Genomic DNA, 16,276 nt, shown 5'->3' on the forward strand with positions numbered 1-16,276 from the left:
CGTGGTAGACGAAGTAGAAGTCATCGAGCCCAAGCAGATCCTTCTTCATCGTTGGAAGCATGGTTTCGGTCGACGGATACGTCAGTTCTATACGAAATTCTGAGATCGAGGTACCCACGAAGCCATATGGCTAGACGAGGAGTTCTTCCAGGAGTACCTCCAGTTGATGGACTACTTGGAAGCCATGAACCTGCCGCCAAGGTAAGCAGGAGGGAATGCCACATGCACTCTGCGCTCAGTGCATGGTGACAAGATGGCTCATCATCAGCAGTGCAACATCTGTACATTATTAGAACCCAGTAGGATGATATTTGTCGTATGCCGTGACCCCATTGTATATCCTCAGTCCAGGATAAGCCAGGCACGAGCTACGTAGGTCATTCCTCAGCCTTAGCGGGTCACTCAATCAGGCAAGTCCCTTAACCCACTTGGAGAGAATCATTCATGCATGTAGAGTCAATAGAAGCCTTAGGGTTTGCATCAGAAAGCACTCTGCATTTTGCATAACATGCATTCATATGCCTGTGTATCATTTAGAACTTCACAGAAGCCTTAGGAAATTTACTAGGATTTATCTAGTATTTTTCCAATATTTTATAGTATTATTAGCATTTAATGCCATTTTATAAACATAAAGTTTATTAAATTTATGACCAGCCAGCCAACTTGACCAATTCCCAACTAGTATAAATGCCTATGCATTGTGCTTAGAAGCCCATTCAGCCATCAGAATCCAGGCGCCTCATATCCTCAGCCCTGCAGCCATAGTCTCGTCCTGCCCTTGGAGCACTTGCGTTTTGCTTCAGCCAGCCCTAGTTTCTCCAACGCAGCAGTTCAGCAGTGCCCTACAGCAGTACAGTCCCTACAGCCATCAGGCGCAGCCATTCAGTACCTCCACAGGCCCCAAATCAGCAAACACCTCTGCGTTCTCTGCATATATCACAGCCGGCCTGTGTACAGTTCACTACAGCTCTGCGTTTTCAGTCCTACAGCAGTCCTACAGCAGTCTACATCCTTCTATGCATCATCCACACATGCTCCAGCCATGTGGTGAAGGTAACACAGCATTCATAAGCATTTTCAGCATACTTTCATAGCTTAGAACAGTCCACTTTAGTCCCTTCTCAGCCTCAGGTGTGCAGCCCTTCCTCATACCCTTGGGAAGAGTGCATAGGCTCGAAATTAGTTCATTGTGGTGTTTCTACAGCCGTGTACAGTTCAGCCAGGCTTGCCGCTTCCGATCCTCCGAGATCTTGCGTTTGGCTTATCTGCAGTCCACAGACATTCTCTCTAAAGTAATAAAGCAAATACTATCTCGGTAACGGGATAGGGGGCCCTTCAGTGGGTAATTTGGGACCCAATCTGGTGTACAGTTCTCATATCTCTCTCTCATATCTCTTTAAAGTTTGAAGTATTAAAGTAGATTGCTAAACTCACGAAACTCAGGATACAGAAGACGGTGTAAGCATTTGTGTGACAGGATCCTCCAATACGAAGACTTCCACTGCATATTCCAGGAGATGTCATGTGCAAGACATGTGGATGCTCATTCCAGGAGCTGAACTCTGATAGGCAGTAGGAAAAAGACAGGTTTTGGGCATGAGCCAGTCGCTTTGTTGTGCAAGAGAACCTTGGAGTTGAATAGGAGCCTGTTGGTTGCAGCTATAGAGCTGGTTGACATGATATTCAAGTCGGGTGGAATATTCTGTTGGCCGACACCAAGTTGGCCAAGTCTCTTGTACCAAGAGAGCCTATAAAAGACTATGCCAAGGAAAAGCGTAGATCATTCAGCCCTCCCACTGGTTGAGTCATACAATAGGAATTAGATTAGGTTTTCCACCTTTTGATGGGGCAGCCAATTGGCTAGCCATGATTTGTACACCTTTTTGTACTAAATGAGTATACTGAAACTCAGCTCTCTCTCTCTCTCTCTCTCTCTCTCTCTCTCTCTTTCTCTCTTCTCTCGCTCTTCTGTATGCGTTTTGCATCAGCATGTTTTAGGATGGTGTTTAGGGTTGAAAGAAGACTCCCAGAGCTTCTGCATGTGACATTGGTATCAGAGCATCAGGCTCAGCAAGGCTTAACACTGATGCAGTCCCAGACGACGGTGCACAGTCCAAGGAAAGGAACACAAGACATGGAAGAAGTTATGAGGAGGTTAGTTGGTGGTGTTCCACTAGACCCAAGGGGAATGGTAGTCCTATGAGTCGAGTGCCACTTGGGGCACACCGGGAAAGGCTTTCAGGCAACGATTCCAAGGGAGGATGATCCTCCAAGGGGTGGAATGAGAGTGCCAGACTCAATACTTAGGAAAAGAAGACTAGAGAAAGTGTTCAGGGATAGGGCATGAAGGAATAGGAGACAGGATGGAACAGATGCATGGATCTTCAGCAGATTTGGAGTTGGATTTGGAGAATGGGCCGGGTTTTCAGTGAATAAGGTTGCCAAGAAGGGAAGGATGATAGGCTTGGGACTCCGTGAATAGACAATGGGATGATGACAGTCATCCAAGAAGAGAAGATGAAATTCTGGGGGGATGTCATGTCCATGCTCATTCCAGGAGCTGAGCTCTGATAGGCAGGAGAAAAAAGATAGGTTTTGGTGAGCAGGAGAACCCCGGAGTGGAATAGGAGCTTGTCGGCTACAGCTACAGAGCTGGCTGACATGATATTCAGGTCAAGTGGAATATTCTGCTGGCCGACAACAGGTCGGCCAAGTCTCTTGTACCAAGAGAGCCTATAAAAGGCTATGCCAAGGAAAAGTGTAGATCATTCAGCCCTCCCACAAGCTGAGTCATAGAATAGGAATAAGATTACGTTTTCCACCTTTTGATGGGGCAGCCAATTGGCTAGCCATGATTTGTATATCTTTTTGTACCATATGAATATATTGAAACTCAGCTATCTCTCTCTCTTCTCTCTATCTTCTGCATGCGTTTTGCATCAGTGTGTTCCAGGATGGTGTTTAGGGTTGAAAGAAGACTCCCAAAGCTTCTGCATGTGACAGGAGAATCCGCTGCCACACGTGTTAAGCCTTCAAGCAATCCCAGAGACAATGATGTTGGGACTCTTGGGAATGACCATACCTCGAATAGATTGTTGGCCTACCTCCAATGGCCAGCCAACTGCCAATTGCCAAGCTTTGATGTGCCAACTGCCGTAGAAAGGGAGTGATCTTTTGCGGACGAAAACTATCCCACAACCTCTTTCAGAAATTTGAGAGAAACTAAGGAGAGAGCCTTGGGACTGCCAATGTCCTGGTGTTGCTGGATTGTCTCAACCTCTGGCATCTGGATCTTATGGTGCAGCCGTGCGGTGTAGGCAGGCGGTACTAGGAGTCTCCTCCTTGTCATCTGGATTATGCCATGTCCACTCCCCCGGGTCCCATCGAAGGCGCATGAGAGAACGGCCCTCCCAAATCCACAAACGCTAGAATCTCTCTGGCTACCTTGCCGGTGGAGGGTCTATGTGGCATTCATGTGCATGGAAACCAGTCACCCTCACCCTCTGCAAGGTGCAAGTAAGGCGAAGCTCTCATTTGCGCCATGGACTGCGAGAGGTATGTCATGCCTGGTGAACACTCCCATGTTAGCATATATCATCTCCCGTTGGTGGCTTTTCTGGTGTTTACAGGGGCCATTTCTATGCTCAGGCATTCCCCATATTTTCCCATATTTTTCCGTGAGCCTTTGATGTGGGTTGCCTACCCTTTTATGGAGATTTTACCTGTTGTGTGAGGGACTAGGAGGCAGTCAGCCCCAGCTCATATAGTAGTATATATATGTGCTGCCCTCCTCCTCGCTTTCCATCGTTCCTTGATCATTCTTGATCACTTTGGTGGACATGGTATTAGAGCCTAGAGATGTCTAGACCTGGAATTGCTGATTGGAGGCTGATTGGTGCTGATTTTCTGCGTTTTCATGCAAACTCGGTGGCTGTCTGTAGTTGTTCATACCTGCATTTTCTTCTCCGGAGGGGAAGATCTACATTTTTTGCGTTTTTTTCTCCTCTCTACTCTCTTTCTATCCCGCCAAACCTCCCTATGATTGCAGAGAGTAGCTCTTGGGCTGTTTTGGTGGCTGTGTTTTTTAGAGGAGGTACATCATGGCACTCATCCAACCTCAGGCGGTTTAGATACCCACTCTTCCGACTTTTCCTTCAGATGCCGAGTTGGATGGCACAAACTATGACATGTGGAAAGTCATGGTGGAAGTAGTCTTGGAGACATATGATCTTTTGGAGTTCATCACTCGACCAGTCCTCCGGCCCAACTTGGACACCGCAGAGGATGAGGATACTAGGGCTCTTACGCATGAAGTTGCTCTATGGGATCGGCTTAATGCCCGTGCTCGATCATTCATTTCTTCTCAACTCTCAACCCTCAGTCATCGCTCACATAAAACGGGATACCCATGCACATGTTGCTTGCAATAGACTCTCCGACATCTACGACTGGTAGACACCCATGAAGAGAGTTTGCCTGGGGCTTCAAATGTTGAAGTTTTCACCACACTGATTCTACTTCCATGTGGGATCACATCAACAAACTGGAGTTATTGCAAATATTGTCCCCATTCTTGGCGAAGGGACAATGCCACTCATTCCGGATGGCAATGGAGAGAAGTACACCTCAAGAGTGCCAGATTTAGGATTTCATCTCCTTTCTATACATGAGATTTGCAAATTGGGCACTAAGATGAAATTTATGGAGGACTCTGTTATCATTCGAGACCCTCTCATTGACAAGATCCTTTGGCAAGGCATCGAGGACCATGGCCTCTACAAACTCACGGCTCTTTACTAGTACTCACATAGACAATCTTTGGCGTGCTAGATTTGGACATCTTCATTTGGAGGCCTTGCGGAAGGCTTTTCGGGAGAAACTGGTGGATGGATTGCCAAATGTTGGGCCCTTGTCACTCTTGTCTCAAAGGGAAATAACATCGAGAGGCCTTTCCAAAGAAGGCTATATGGCGAGCTACAGCACCTCTGGAGTTGGTTCATGCGGATTTGTGTGGCCTAATGCGCACTGTCTCCTGGTTCTGCCGGTTATGTTTTTCTTTCGGTTGATGATTTTAGCCGGTATACCTGGGCCTATTTTCTCAAATCCAAAGATGAAACTTTCGACAGATTCCAAACATGGAGAGCCTTGGTGGAGAAACAGTCGGGACACTCTGTCTTGACATTACGAGCCGACAAAGGAGGCGAGTTTACTTCTCGCCGGTTTAACCAGGATTGTGAGCTACATGGCATTCAACGGGAGTTTGCCAACACAGGTACTCCTTCAGAGAACGGTGTGGTGGAGCGGAAGGCGAATTGTACTCCAGAAAGTGGCTTTGTCTACTGTGGCATTTGGCACATATACATTTCGAAAGCCCACTCTATCCTCTCCAATACTGATGGTCACCCACTGAGCTCTCCTAGTGACAATGGTGCTTGAGTTGACCACTATAGGTAATAGTTGCTCACTGACGAAAATGCATACCCCACCTTGTGTCCCGGAGGGGCCAAATGCGTTGGACCAAAAGGTGTGACTCTTGCCCTGCAGGATCTTCCCATAGCAGCCGGTATGCCCCTCCGAAAGATGTTACTCCTAGAGGAGGAGAATGTCGATGCGCCCACCGACTATTGCTCTATGAAGCTCCTCTCTAAGGACCCCACACCTCTCAAAGCACTTTGGTCCTCCCAAACCTTGATTGTTCCATGAGACAATCCGCATAACTAAGATATGTGGGAGGTGGAACTGGTGGAACTATCCTCCATTGGAAGAGTTGTGGGTTTGAATGGAGAGGAGTCACTGTTTGTCCTGGGGCGAAGATGGGCACGAATCTTGCCCTCCATATGCAGCCTATCTATCCAAGCCTTGGAATATGCATACCCTAGGCTCCACCTGTTACAATGTAGGTATTTGTAGGAGAAAGGGGTACTTCCACTGAAACACAAAAGGAGCACCTTGAGGCTGGAGGACACCATCTCCCCTTCCGGATCTCTGTAGCCAGAGCCACCCAACTCCGTCCGTGCCAATGGCGAGAAGTGAGTGAGTATGTCGGTGATACATAGCTCATGTAAATGGTGTGAGAGCTCTATGGCCTGCTTGTGAATAGCGGTAGATACCGACTCCATGCTCCAATCCATCCCTGGTGCTGCACTTAGGGGAAAGGAGAAGCTCATCATGCCGCTCTCTAGGGTGGAGGGCCTAGAGTGATGTAAAACCACACATACGAATGGGAGCCATTGTCTCCTCAAAAATACCTTGTCGAAAAATATGAACACACACTTGCCAATCAAGTCCTTGAATATCCGCATGACCACAAATTCATAGTGAGCCCGTTCCGTACAGAAGGTTGTCTTGGGGATGTCTCCCTCAACAATCCTAACCTGGTGGTGCCCACTCTTCAAATCCAGTTTCAAGAACACCTTGGCTCCATTTAGCCTTTCAAGAATGTAATCTATTCGAGGCATCGGGAACTTACTCTTGATAGTCAGCTTATTGAGTGCACCATAATCGACACAATCGGGAAAAACCATCTTTTATCTTGACGAACAGGATCGAGGCTGCAAATGGCGACACACTAGGACATATGAAGCCAGATTGCAACAGTTCTTGGAGTTGGCGGTCCAACTCCGATTCCAATGCCCTGGATAGGCGATATGGAAACTTGCTCAACGGATCCGAGCCTGGGAGGAGGTCTATCTTGTGGTCCTCTGGTCTAGACGGGGGTGTTGGGGGAGGGGGGGTGTGGTGGGGCGATGGGGAGGGAGATTTTCCCGAAGAAATATCTTTTGGAACTTATCATGGAGAGCCTAGTACCTCTCGGAAGCACTGGCCATCGCTTGGGTAGTTTGCATATAAATCATTGCATATTGTGTGCCTTTCAATATTTCTCGTTTAGCCTGGAAGTGGCTTATGAGAGGAAAGTTCAGGATTCCTGGCTCACACTTAATGGTCAGTGGAGCTTTGAACACATTTTGGATAATCCTAAAAGTGTTCCTGTCCCAATTAATGTCTGGCTGGAACTTGTGAAAGCATCGAATTCCAAAAATTATGTCTTCTCCTACAAGAGGGGCAGCCATAAAGTCTCGCACAAACTCTATGCCTTGAATCGCTAGCTTGGCATCTTGAGCTTCAAACTTGATGTTCGTCATCATGCCTGTGCTAAAACCCTTCACCTTCTTGTCTACCGAAGTCAGCAGGAATTGGACACGCCGAATGGCCTGTTCCGTGACCACATCCTTCGTGTTGCCACTGTCAAACAAGACATCAACTCTCTGGCCACCTATGTAGCCAAAGGCCTTGAGCAATTTATTGCGCTCATACTCTTGGTCTTGGGCGCCCTTCTCCTTATCTTCGAGCTCCCGGGTAACGATTGCACCAAGTGAACAACTAGGGTCCGAAGAACTAGGGACAACCGCTGGGGTTTGTGTGGGAGCGGGGCTCACCACGGAAGCCATGGAGGCTCGGGTGAGTGTGTTCTTTTTGTGTGACAAAAGAAACACCTACCCTCCTTGTACTGAGCTGTCTCTTCTTGACTGAGTTTCCCACTAGTCTTGCTTGCTTGAGCTTTCTGGTCTGGAGTAAGCTTGGGTGCATTTGTCGAGTTCTTGGAGCGAAAGGCTCTCGTGCTTTGTCATGGGGAAGACCCCGTCTGGTTCTGGCCTTTCCCTCCCAAGGCGGGTGTCTTGAGTGGAAAGCTAGGAAGTCTTGGGCTTTCTGCCATTTTACTTCATTTTAGCGCTTTGCGCAAGTGAGAGTGCATTCTCGAAGGTGGCTGGTTGAAACATACGCACTTCCCACTGGATTTGTGTGTCAAGGCTATAAAAAAACTGCCCTTTCTTGTCCTTGTCAGAAATGCCTAATTGCAAACATAAGCTCAAAATTTTATTGGCCAATTGCAGGACTAGTTGGGCGTTTTGATACGCCTCCCTGAACTCGTCTCAAGGTAATGGGGTGGTAGAAATCGCCGCTTAAGATCGAGGACAAACTAGTCCCAGACATAAGCTACCATACCTAATTTTGTGTGGGCATGAGCCCACTTGTTCCACCATGGAATAGCCTCACCTTCCAAATACCAACTAGCCAAGATCACTCTGTCAGCATCATTTTTCCTTACAGCAGCAAAATAAGCTTCAAATTGATGCAACCATGAATAAAGGATTGTGGGGTCAAGTTTACCATTATACTTATTGAAGTTCATCCTCTCGGGAGGACGACTCGAGAAAGTAGCTGGTTTCGCTCTTGCATCTAAAGCCGTAGGAAATCTTTCGTGCTCCACGCGTTGCTTGGCATCTTCTTGTGAAGTAGCACAGAATGCTACCGCATGGTCTTCCATCAATTGAATCTCCAATGCTCGTATTTGTAACTCGAGTGTCGAACTCGGTTGCGGTAGTATCCCTTCAAAAGGGTTGTCAGAAAGAGGATTTGCTATTGGGATGTGGGAAAGAGAAGGAGAGAGAGGAGGAGATGTAGAAAAAGGGGCTGGAACACAGGTTCTTTCTTCTAGGGCTAAGATCTGCGCCTTCTGTTCTTCCAATTTGGTGCTTTGGTTTGCGATTGCTCGCATCATCGGCTAGAACATGCCATGCACACTCATGTCTACCGCCCTCGAAGGATTGCCTGGTGCTCCTTGTTCCGAAGCTCTTTGTTCTCTCTTCGTCAAAGCTCGCCATAGTGGGAATATGCACTTCCTTTCCGAAACACAATAAAACCATCCACTATGAGTGTGGGAGGTTTTTTGGAGGCTAAAAACCAACTGTCCTTCTAGGGACAGGAGTCACATCGAAGGGGTGGTCCTCCGTAGTCTAGAAACCAACCACATAGGCGAATTTTTTTTTCTCTTTTTTTCTGGTTTTTTGGCTGAATCTTCACACTTCAAGAAGGCTCTGATACCAATGTAACATGCGGAAGCTTGGTGGATAGAATCGGTAACTTCAAGTTCAGAATTTAGGAACAAAGATAACACACAACATAGAGAGAGAGGGAGTTAGACACAGTATTGGGTCCCGAATACCTTGTGTAGGGTCCCCACCACGAATGGTGTATTTGCTTTTTTAGAATGATGCAAATTCTGCAAATAAAAATCTGGTTCTTGACCTGCACTCTTCACCTTGGCTGAGAGCTCCCCTTGGCTGTCCTGGCCCTTGGAACACAGAAACCCTTTGTGAATTATGAGATGCTTGAATGGAATCTAGGCTTGGCTATTTATAGCCCCCAAAGGTGCTGGTCGGCTGGCTCGTACAGGGATCGGCCTGTTCTGAAAATCCCACAACCAGATGTCCCTTTATTCAACGCTTTTCACACCTTTGTTTGGCTGGCCCTTTGCGCTTGCTTTCCAGGCCACATCTAGGCCTGCGCATGGCTGCTGGGCAGCCCCTAAGCCCTGGCCGCCTGGCTGGGCTGGCCTTTAAGGCGTGTCGGCTGGCTGGCCAACAGCCTGCCAAGCGCTTCAATGGGCTGGCTGACAGGGCCACAGCCTCTCTTGGCTGGTGGGCAAGGCTATGGGCCATCTTGGGCCGCTTGGGGTGGCATAAGGCCTACCCCTTGCCCATTCAAGGGATGCAGCACCCCTTCCTGGGGTAGCCCTAAGGGCTGCCCCCTTTCTACATGGAACCTACATGCTTCTAGACATATGCCTGACATCTGTTTGCAAACCAAACACTCAAGACACCTATCATCATTCTAGAGGGAGACTCTCAGTACGGAGTGGCACTGCTTCATGTGTAGGACAATGCACACTTGACCAAGACCATGTACGGGACTTGTACACTCGACCTTGGATGTTTAGAGTGGAACTCTAGCTGACTCGTCCGAGACTGGGCTCACATGGGACCAATTTCCACTCCAGGTCTTGCACCTTGGTATTAGATATGTCCGTGTGGCATCCAAGTGTGGGATGCACGTGACGGAGATGTAGGACCGGGTGGAGAGCTCCAGAGTTGACCTCTTTTCTTCCATGAATTACACCCATGTCGGTTTATAGAACCTTGGATTAGGAATGGGTGGATAAGAGCTACAATGCTTGTTGTTTAATGCTAGGTGTCTAAGTATGAATATGTTTGGTCATAAATAGGGCACATAGTTGAATTCTGTGAATTGTGCATTCAAGGCTCTTAATCATTGGTTTTACTTCAGGTGGACATACTGCAGAGATGCTCAATGTTATTACTGTCCTAGACAAGCAAAGGTTTTACCCTCGAGTATACATTGCTGCTCGTACCGATACTATGAGCCTCTCCAGAGCTAGATCAATGGAAGAAACAGTTACGAAAAAAAGCTCTTTGGTTCATAAGGTAGGAATTGGGTCCAGTACCTCTTTGTCTTGTTATATTCCTCTTCTTCAGAGGTAGGTGTTGCTTAGTCTCTTTACAGACAAACCCCTTCCTGTTGGATGGTGCAGGGGCTTGGACGGGGTGGATTCCCTGTCCAAAGCTTCTGACATCTGTCAGGATGGCGCCCCAAGCCTGGGTGCTCATCTTGTCTGTAAAGAGACTTAAACATTCTTGCTTGCTAAAACTACTGCAGATATGAGGTTGAAATCTTCTTACTAATGCTGCAGGATGGTATCCGCTATGTACAAATATATAGAAGTCGAGAAGTAGGGCAATCCTACATAACATCTGTGGTGACAACTATCCTTGCAACCATTCATGGGTTGTGGCTTGTTTTCGGCATCAGGCCTGACATTGTAAGTTACGTGTATATCATGAGAGCGAGCCTTTGTGATGGTTCCTTTTTGATCTGCCATCGTATGTTTTTTTTCCTTCCAGAAAAAATTCCTTCTATTAGTTAGAAATATATGTCCACACGTGGGGACTACAACTCTCTGTAGAGATAAAGTGCTCAAAGAAAAGAAGGGGGTGCTCCCTCCATGGCTGGCTGGTCTCGGAGAGAGACTACATCTTGGGGGAGGGCGAAAAGCCGCATTGGGGGCTTATAGTGCCAAGTGATGTCACCATCTGCTGGCAAGGACGGAAGGCCGTGCAGTGTTGTGGCATCATGCAATTTGAGTCACCTGCCAATTGATCCCAATGTCCTCGCAGGGTGTGGATAATGTTTGTTTAAATGCTGCTGATGGACTCTGCTGGAGGGCCAAGAGCACAGTGGCTCCAAGTGGGCGTGAATCTGACCATCCAGATAGGCCCGCTCTGGAGTCTGCCCTGGCCCAGCTGAGAGGATTGGGGGTGCACCTCCTCACAGTGTACGTACTTGTAATCCTGAGTCACGGAAAAGCTGACGTGGCAGAAGATAGAGAGATGTGCCTCAACCCATTCTGCCTCAAAGGATCTGTCCTCCAACTTGTGGCCAGAGCCGTCTAGCTCCATCTTAGCCAGCAGCCAGCATTGGCTAATGGTGCTAGTCAGACGAAGGTCGCCGAAATGGTGAGACAAATCGATGGCCTGATCTTGGATGGCCGAGGCATCTGAGTCACAGTCCCAATCACAGTCGCGGCCAGGGGTGACACTCAATGGGAATGACAAGACCACGGCTCCCACATCCGAGAAGGTGGGGCCAGAGTGGTGAACCATCACAAATATGGAGAGGGGCCACCATCTCAGAGAAGGTGGGGCAAGAGTGGTGAACCATCACACAAATATGGAGAGGGGCCACCATCTCAGAGAAGGAGCTCTACTCAACCAGAAGGCACTAGCAGTAGTCCACCAGGTGCCCCATGATCTGAGGGGGGCCCGGTGCGAGGGTTGCTATCGGCAAAGCAGCAATGATTATGTCAACCAGGTCATAGTAGCGCTGGACTAGTCGTTGGATCAGACATGAGAGCGAAGGATTGGGTGCTGTGGGAGACTGGTGGGAGTGAAGATGCGAGGTGGGGGGCAGCAACGGGGGATCAGTTGGGCGAGAAGCAGTGGTGCCATCAAGAAAAATATGCCTGAGCAATGTGTAACGCGATGGGGCTTGACACGGTCCAGCAAGGCAGCAGAGTCAAACTCCACCTGAATGTAGCCTTTTCGCAGGAACTGTATGTCGGAAATCTGTTCCTGCTTGCCAGTTAACGCGGCTTGCTGGAGGTCCCGAATTGAGCCCCTGGCCAGTCGGCTACTGATGAGCTTGCAGACCAGGGAGTAGGCTTGCAAAGAGGCAACATGGGTTGATAAGAGCTGGAGATCTGCTGTGGATAAGTTGGCAATGGAGCCTGGAGGGCAGTCTCTCAAAGAGAAGATGGAGGGGCTGCCATGGAGTTCCGAGGGGAAGAACCAGAAAGAGTCCACCACAACCAAATGAGGAATCAACGAAGCCTGGGAGCAGGTCGGTTACAGGAGGGAGAGGTGAAGAGAAGAAGGCAGAAGATAAAAACAGCAGGTGGGAAAGGGGGGGAAGAGACCCAGAAAGGAGGGAAGGGAGCGAAGAAGAGGTAGTTGTTGCCGCGGGGGGGTTGCAGGGGATGTGGCACAGAGGGAAGGAGGTGGAGGGGATGGCTGCACCTAAGGGGGACGAGAGAGGGCGAAGGGCTGGGGTTAGGTCATGGGGCTATGCAGGAGCAGTTCAATTGTCCGATCCAGAATCATCTTTGGTCTGGAGAGGCTCTGCCATTATATGTTTGTCAAGAATATACTGAAGTCACGATTTGGTATTCTACTGGTTTTGGAAGTGTCCACAAGGGGGTATTTTCTTATCTATGACAGGTTTCTCTAATGCCAGAAGCTTGTGGTTTGATCAGTAGTGTTTTTCTTTACAGATCTTGTGCAATGGGCCGGGTACATGTATACCTATATGCTTGGCAGGGTTTCTTTTAAAGGTTTGATTTTTACATACACAACTTTTTCTAATCAAGGTGCATTATAAATGTTGCGTATGGATGAAACTGATTAATAAAGGCCCTCTGACAATGGATGGCGGATGGTGGTTGCTCATGGACGGGGAACAATCAAGCTCGTTCATAGTCTGTGTCCGCAATCCACGGACAATTGTGTGAAGACCGTAGATGTTAACCCTTGTATTATTTGTAACCTTGCAGGTCGTGGGTGTTAATTGGGTTGTAATTGTGTATGTGGAGAGCATAGCAAGGGTGAGACGTCTCTCTCTTTCAGGGCTTATTTTATACAAACTCAAGCTTGCTGACAAGATTTATGTTCAATGGACTCAATTACAAGAGAAGTATCCTCGATGTGAGTTTGTAGGCCGACTAATGTGACATGTATTGGGATGCTATATTTAGTTGAGTTATCATTATAATGATTTATATACATATTTTGGATCGTTTAAAGTACTGTTTATGTGAGAGCGTAAGCTCTCATGAATGCTTTCAAGAGGAGAACTATATACGGTAAGTGCCAGTAGTTTTTTTGAGCAACCCTAGAAAGATTACTAACTCTATGAGGTAAGATTAAGCCTATTGAAATCTGCAAAGCATATAATTATCCATATTATTCTTCAAACTTATTCTTTATGGTTGTAAAGTTTGAAGGGATTTGATATTGTTGGCTTGCTCTTACACTAAAAAAGATGTGTCATAGTTGTTGAAATTGTTGACATGCTTGTCGTTCTGAAGGGGATACTCTGTTATTTTTTATTGAGTTTCTGGCAAGCATAGAATGTCAATATTTGTAACTTGTTTGCATCAATGTTAGTACAATGCTGTTTGAGTGAAGCAATGTGTAAGCTTGTAACAGTGAAGTGGTTGGGATTGAGTGTGTTCAATTCCTTGATAATGCATACCCATGGTTCTTTTACTTGTTGTTGGCATTTTGCCTGGAGTGGGACTTTGTGGTCACTTTGATATGCTCAATCGAAATGTCATTGAGCGAGTATGATTCATTTGGATCTTTGATATGAGATAGTGGAATAAAGAGAAGTTCATGCTTGTTGATGCTAACTGGATTCAGTGCTAGATGCTCCCTTGTTAGACGGTGGGATCTTTGAATAGTGAACCTTGTTGCAGGCTGGGAATTGTTTCTTGTGATCATAGGTATTTTTGGTAACTTGGAAATCTTTAGAGATCTGGTGGATGGGTGTTGTTTGATTTTGTCAAACATCTTGATGTGTGCCAACCTTCATTGTAGAAAACTTATCCATATTGTTGGTTGTATGTAGTATGTTCAATTGCTTGAATATGTTACAAGACTTTGGACGATGTCCAGATTTCCACCATAAAGCTTGATGAGCATTCTGGCGCACGGTGAAGAGTCTTGTGAAGGCCAATTGCTATTTGGGCTCTTATACGTGCTACTAATCCCTACTCGATTTGTCAATTACTATCACTACTTTTCTCAGAACAAGATCCACTCTAGAACCTCAATATGCCTACCCTGCCTGCTCCAATCAACACCATATCCACATTTGTAGAGAGCCTCCCTTCGAAACCATGTACTCCACACACACCGCAACCAATCGAAACTTTCCCCGAGTCCACAAAAAAAGCCCAAAGAGACACCATCCCTTTTTATAGATGGTATGATGAGGAATGTAAGACTCCATGTAAGAAGTGGAATGAAGAATTCAGCCTTCAAATCATCAATCAAAAACAAATAAACAAAGGAGTATAGGTGTCTTGCTAGACAGTAAACGCAAAGAACAAATAAAACTCCCAAATATTGTTTATAATTTTAACTTTTTTTTTTTTGGGGGGGTTTTTTGGGCTTTGTTTCTTGCATGCAAATTAAAGTTGTTTGTGTCGAGCTCACATAACAAATGAGACAAATCACCACCAAACAATTTCAACCTACCACCTCTCTTTTACATACCTTTTGAACAAGAATCTACACAACACAAACCAACAAATCATAAGACAATAAGCACATCTTACATGCAGCAATAGGAAACAACATGCCAACGCCACTTGATTTTCCAAGAAGCAAAGCTAAAATTCTTTTTCTTCTAGATGTTCTGGGTTGGATAAACTTCCCGCGGCTTGTGTTAAGAAAGCTGGGGATCGATATTTAATGGGGTTGGTGAGTATGTTTTGTTGAAAATGACCCTGATTTGTGGGCCTTAAATGAGGTTACCAAGGGATGTTAGGGAAGCTCATCCTTGCAAGCTCCCTTTTGGTTGTGCTTTTGATCTCTACCCATTCCAGCCCAAAAGCTAATTTTCTCTCTGCAAACTCCAGGAGGGAGTGGACTTCGAGAAATCACGAAGCGTGTTTTCTGGGGTCCTCGGGGAAGGAAGGGTATTTTAAGATAGAATTTTGACTTTTCTTCCTGGAAAATCAAGTGGGGTTGGCATGTTGAGTGTTTCCTATGGCTGCATGTAAGATGTGCTCATTTATGATTTGTTGAACATGTTTGATTCTTGTTGAAGGTACTGTAATAGATTCAAATTGTTTGGTGAGCTTAAATTTCATGTGCTAGTAGGAAGAGGATATTGCAAGGATTGTCTCTTGACGCACCCCTATCTCCTATTGGAATTGGTTGGAAAAAGTATTTGCAAAGAATACCTTCCAAGTGCTAAGTGTGATCATGTTTTTGATTGACTGGACATTGCCACCTACAAGAGAAATCTCTTGATTGTAGTTCATATTTCTCATGCAATTTCAGAGTTACAGTTTCTTGTTGTTACTGCTGCAATTGAAAAGGTATGAATGTCATATTTTTTGAGAGTGTACTCGTTCCCTAAGCATTGAATATTCATCATTGTTGTGTATTCATCCCTGCATGGAGGTCATTGTTTTTGTATATGCTGGACCAAAATCTATTACTACATTCATAACATTCCCTCTCATATTATATTTGGTCATCATATTTGTCTAAGAGAAGGAAATCAATTGTGGCTCAATGATTTAAAAGGTTGGTAGTTATGGCTGATATATGGAGTTTCAGCCAGTGATTGCTAACTTTGCATGGTTTGGTAATCTTTCCTTTTCCTAATGATCAGCCTAGTATCTTGACTTGCTAGTTTTGATAAAATTAGATGATTTTTGCCGAAAATGGTAGAGCATGGCAGGGATTCTCACGTCCCCTTGCCCATAACAAGGGAGTTTATAAAGACACATGTCCATAACAAGGGAGATTATAAAGACAATTACATGTGATCTCTATTTTTTCTTGTTATTCTGTTAATGTGTTTGGTAAGTTCATAATGATCTCATGTTTGACTGCATGTTAAGATGGGCTTAAAAACAATGTCCTACATAGCGGTGATGCGCTGCTCTTTGATAGCACACACAAGGTTATTTTGCATTTAAAATTACACTGTATTCATTTTTATCCCCAAATTTATGAAGGGTCCTACCATGTCCTTCTCATGTAACTCATCAACTATGCTTTGTGTGTTGTAGATTTCAATTGAAGCTTTTTCTCTCCATGTGTGTGTTGACATTATGTTAGGA

General features: G+C 46.0%; 1 protein-coding gene across 1 annotated transcript in view; it reads left to right on the forward strand.

The window, feature by feature from the left end:
* LOC147633272 (UDP-N-acetylglucosamine transferase subunit ALG14-like protein) overlaps nt 1-13,388 on the forward strand; it is a 34,386-nt gene extending 20,998 nt beyond the window's left edge. The window contains exons 2-5 of the mRNA XM_086806305.1: nt 10,129-10,286; nt 10,553-10,681; nt 12,689-12,748; nt 12,968-13,388. Coding sequence (XP_086662431.1) covers nt 10,129-10,286; nt 10,553-10,681; nt 12,689-12,748; nt 12,968-13,144 — 524 coding nt within the window. The 3' untranslated portion in view covers nt 13,145-13,388. The remainder of the gene's footprint in view (nt 1-10,128; nt 10,287-10,552; nt 10,682-12,688; nt 12,749-12,967) is intronic.
* Nucleotides 13,389-16,276: the final 2,888 nt, after the last annotated feature.

Source organism: Cibotium barometz, chromosome 12, assembly GCF_041138505.1.
Source record: "Cibotium barometz isolate CiBa-2024 chromosome 12, ASM4113850v1, whole genome shotgun sequence".
NCBI lineage: Eukaryota > Viridiplantae > Streptophyta > Polypodiopsida > Cyatheales > Cibotiaceae > Cibotium > Cibotium barometz.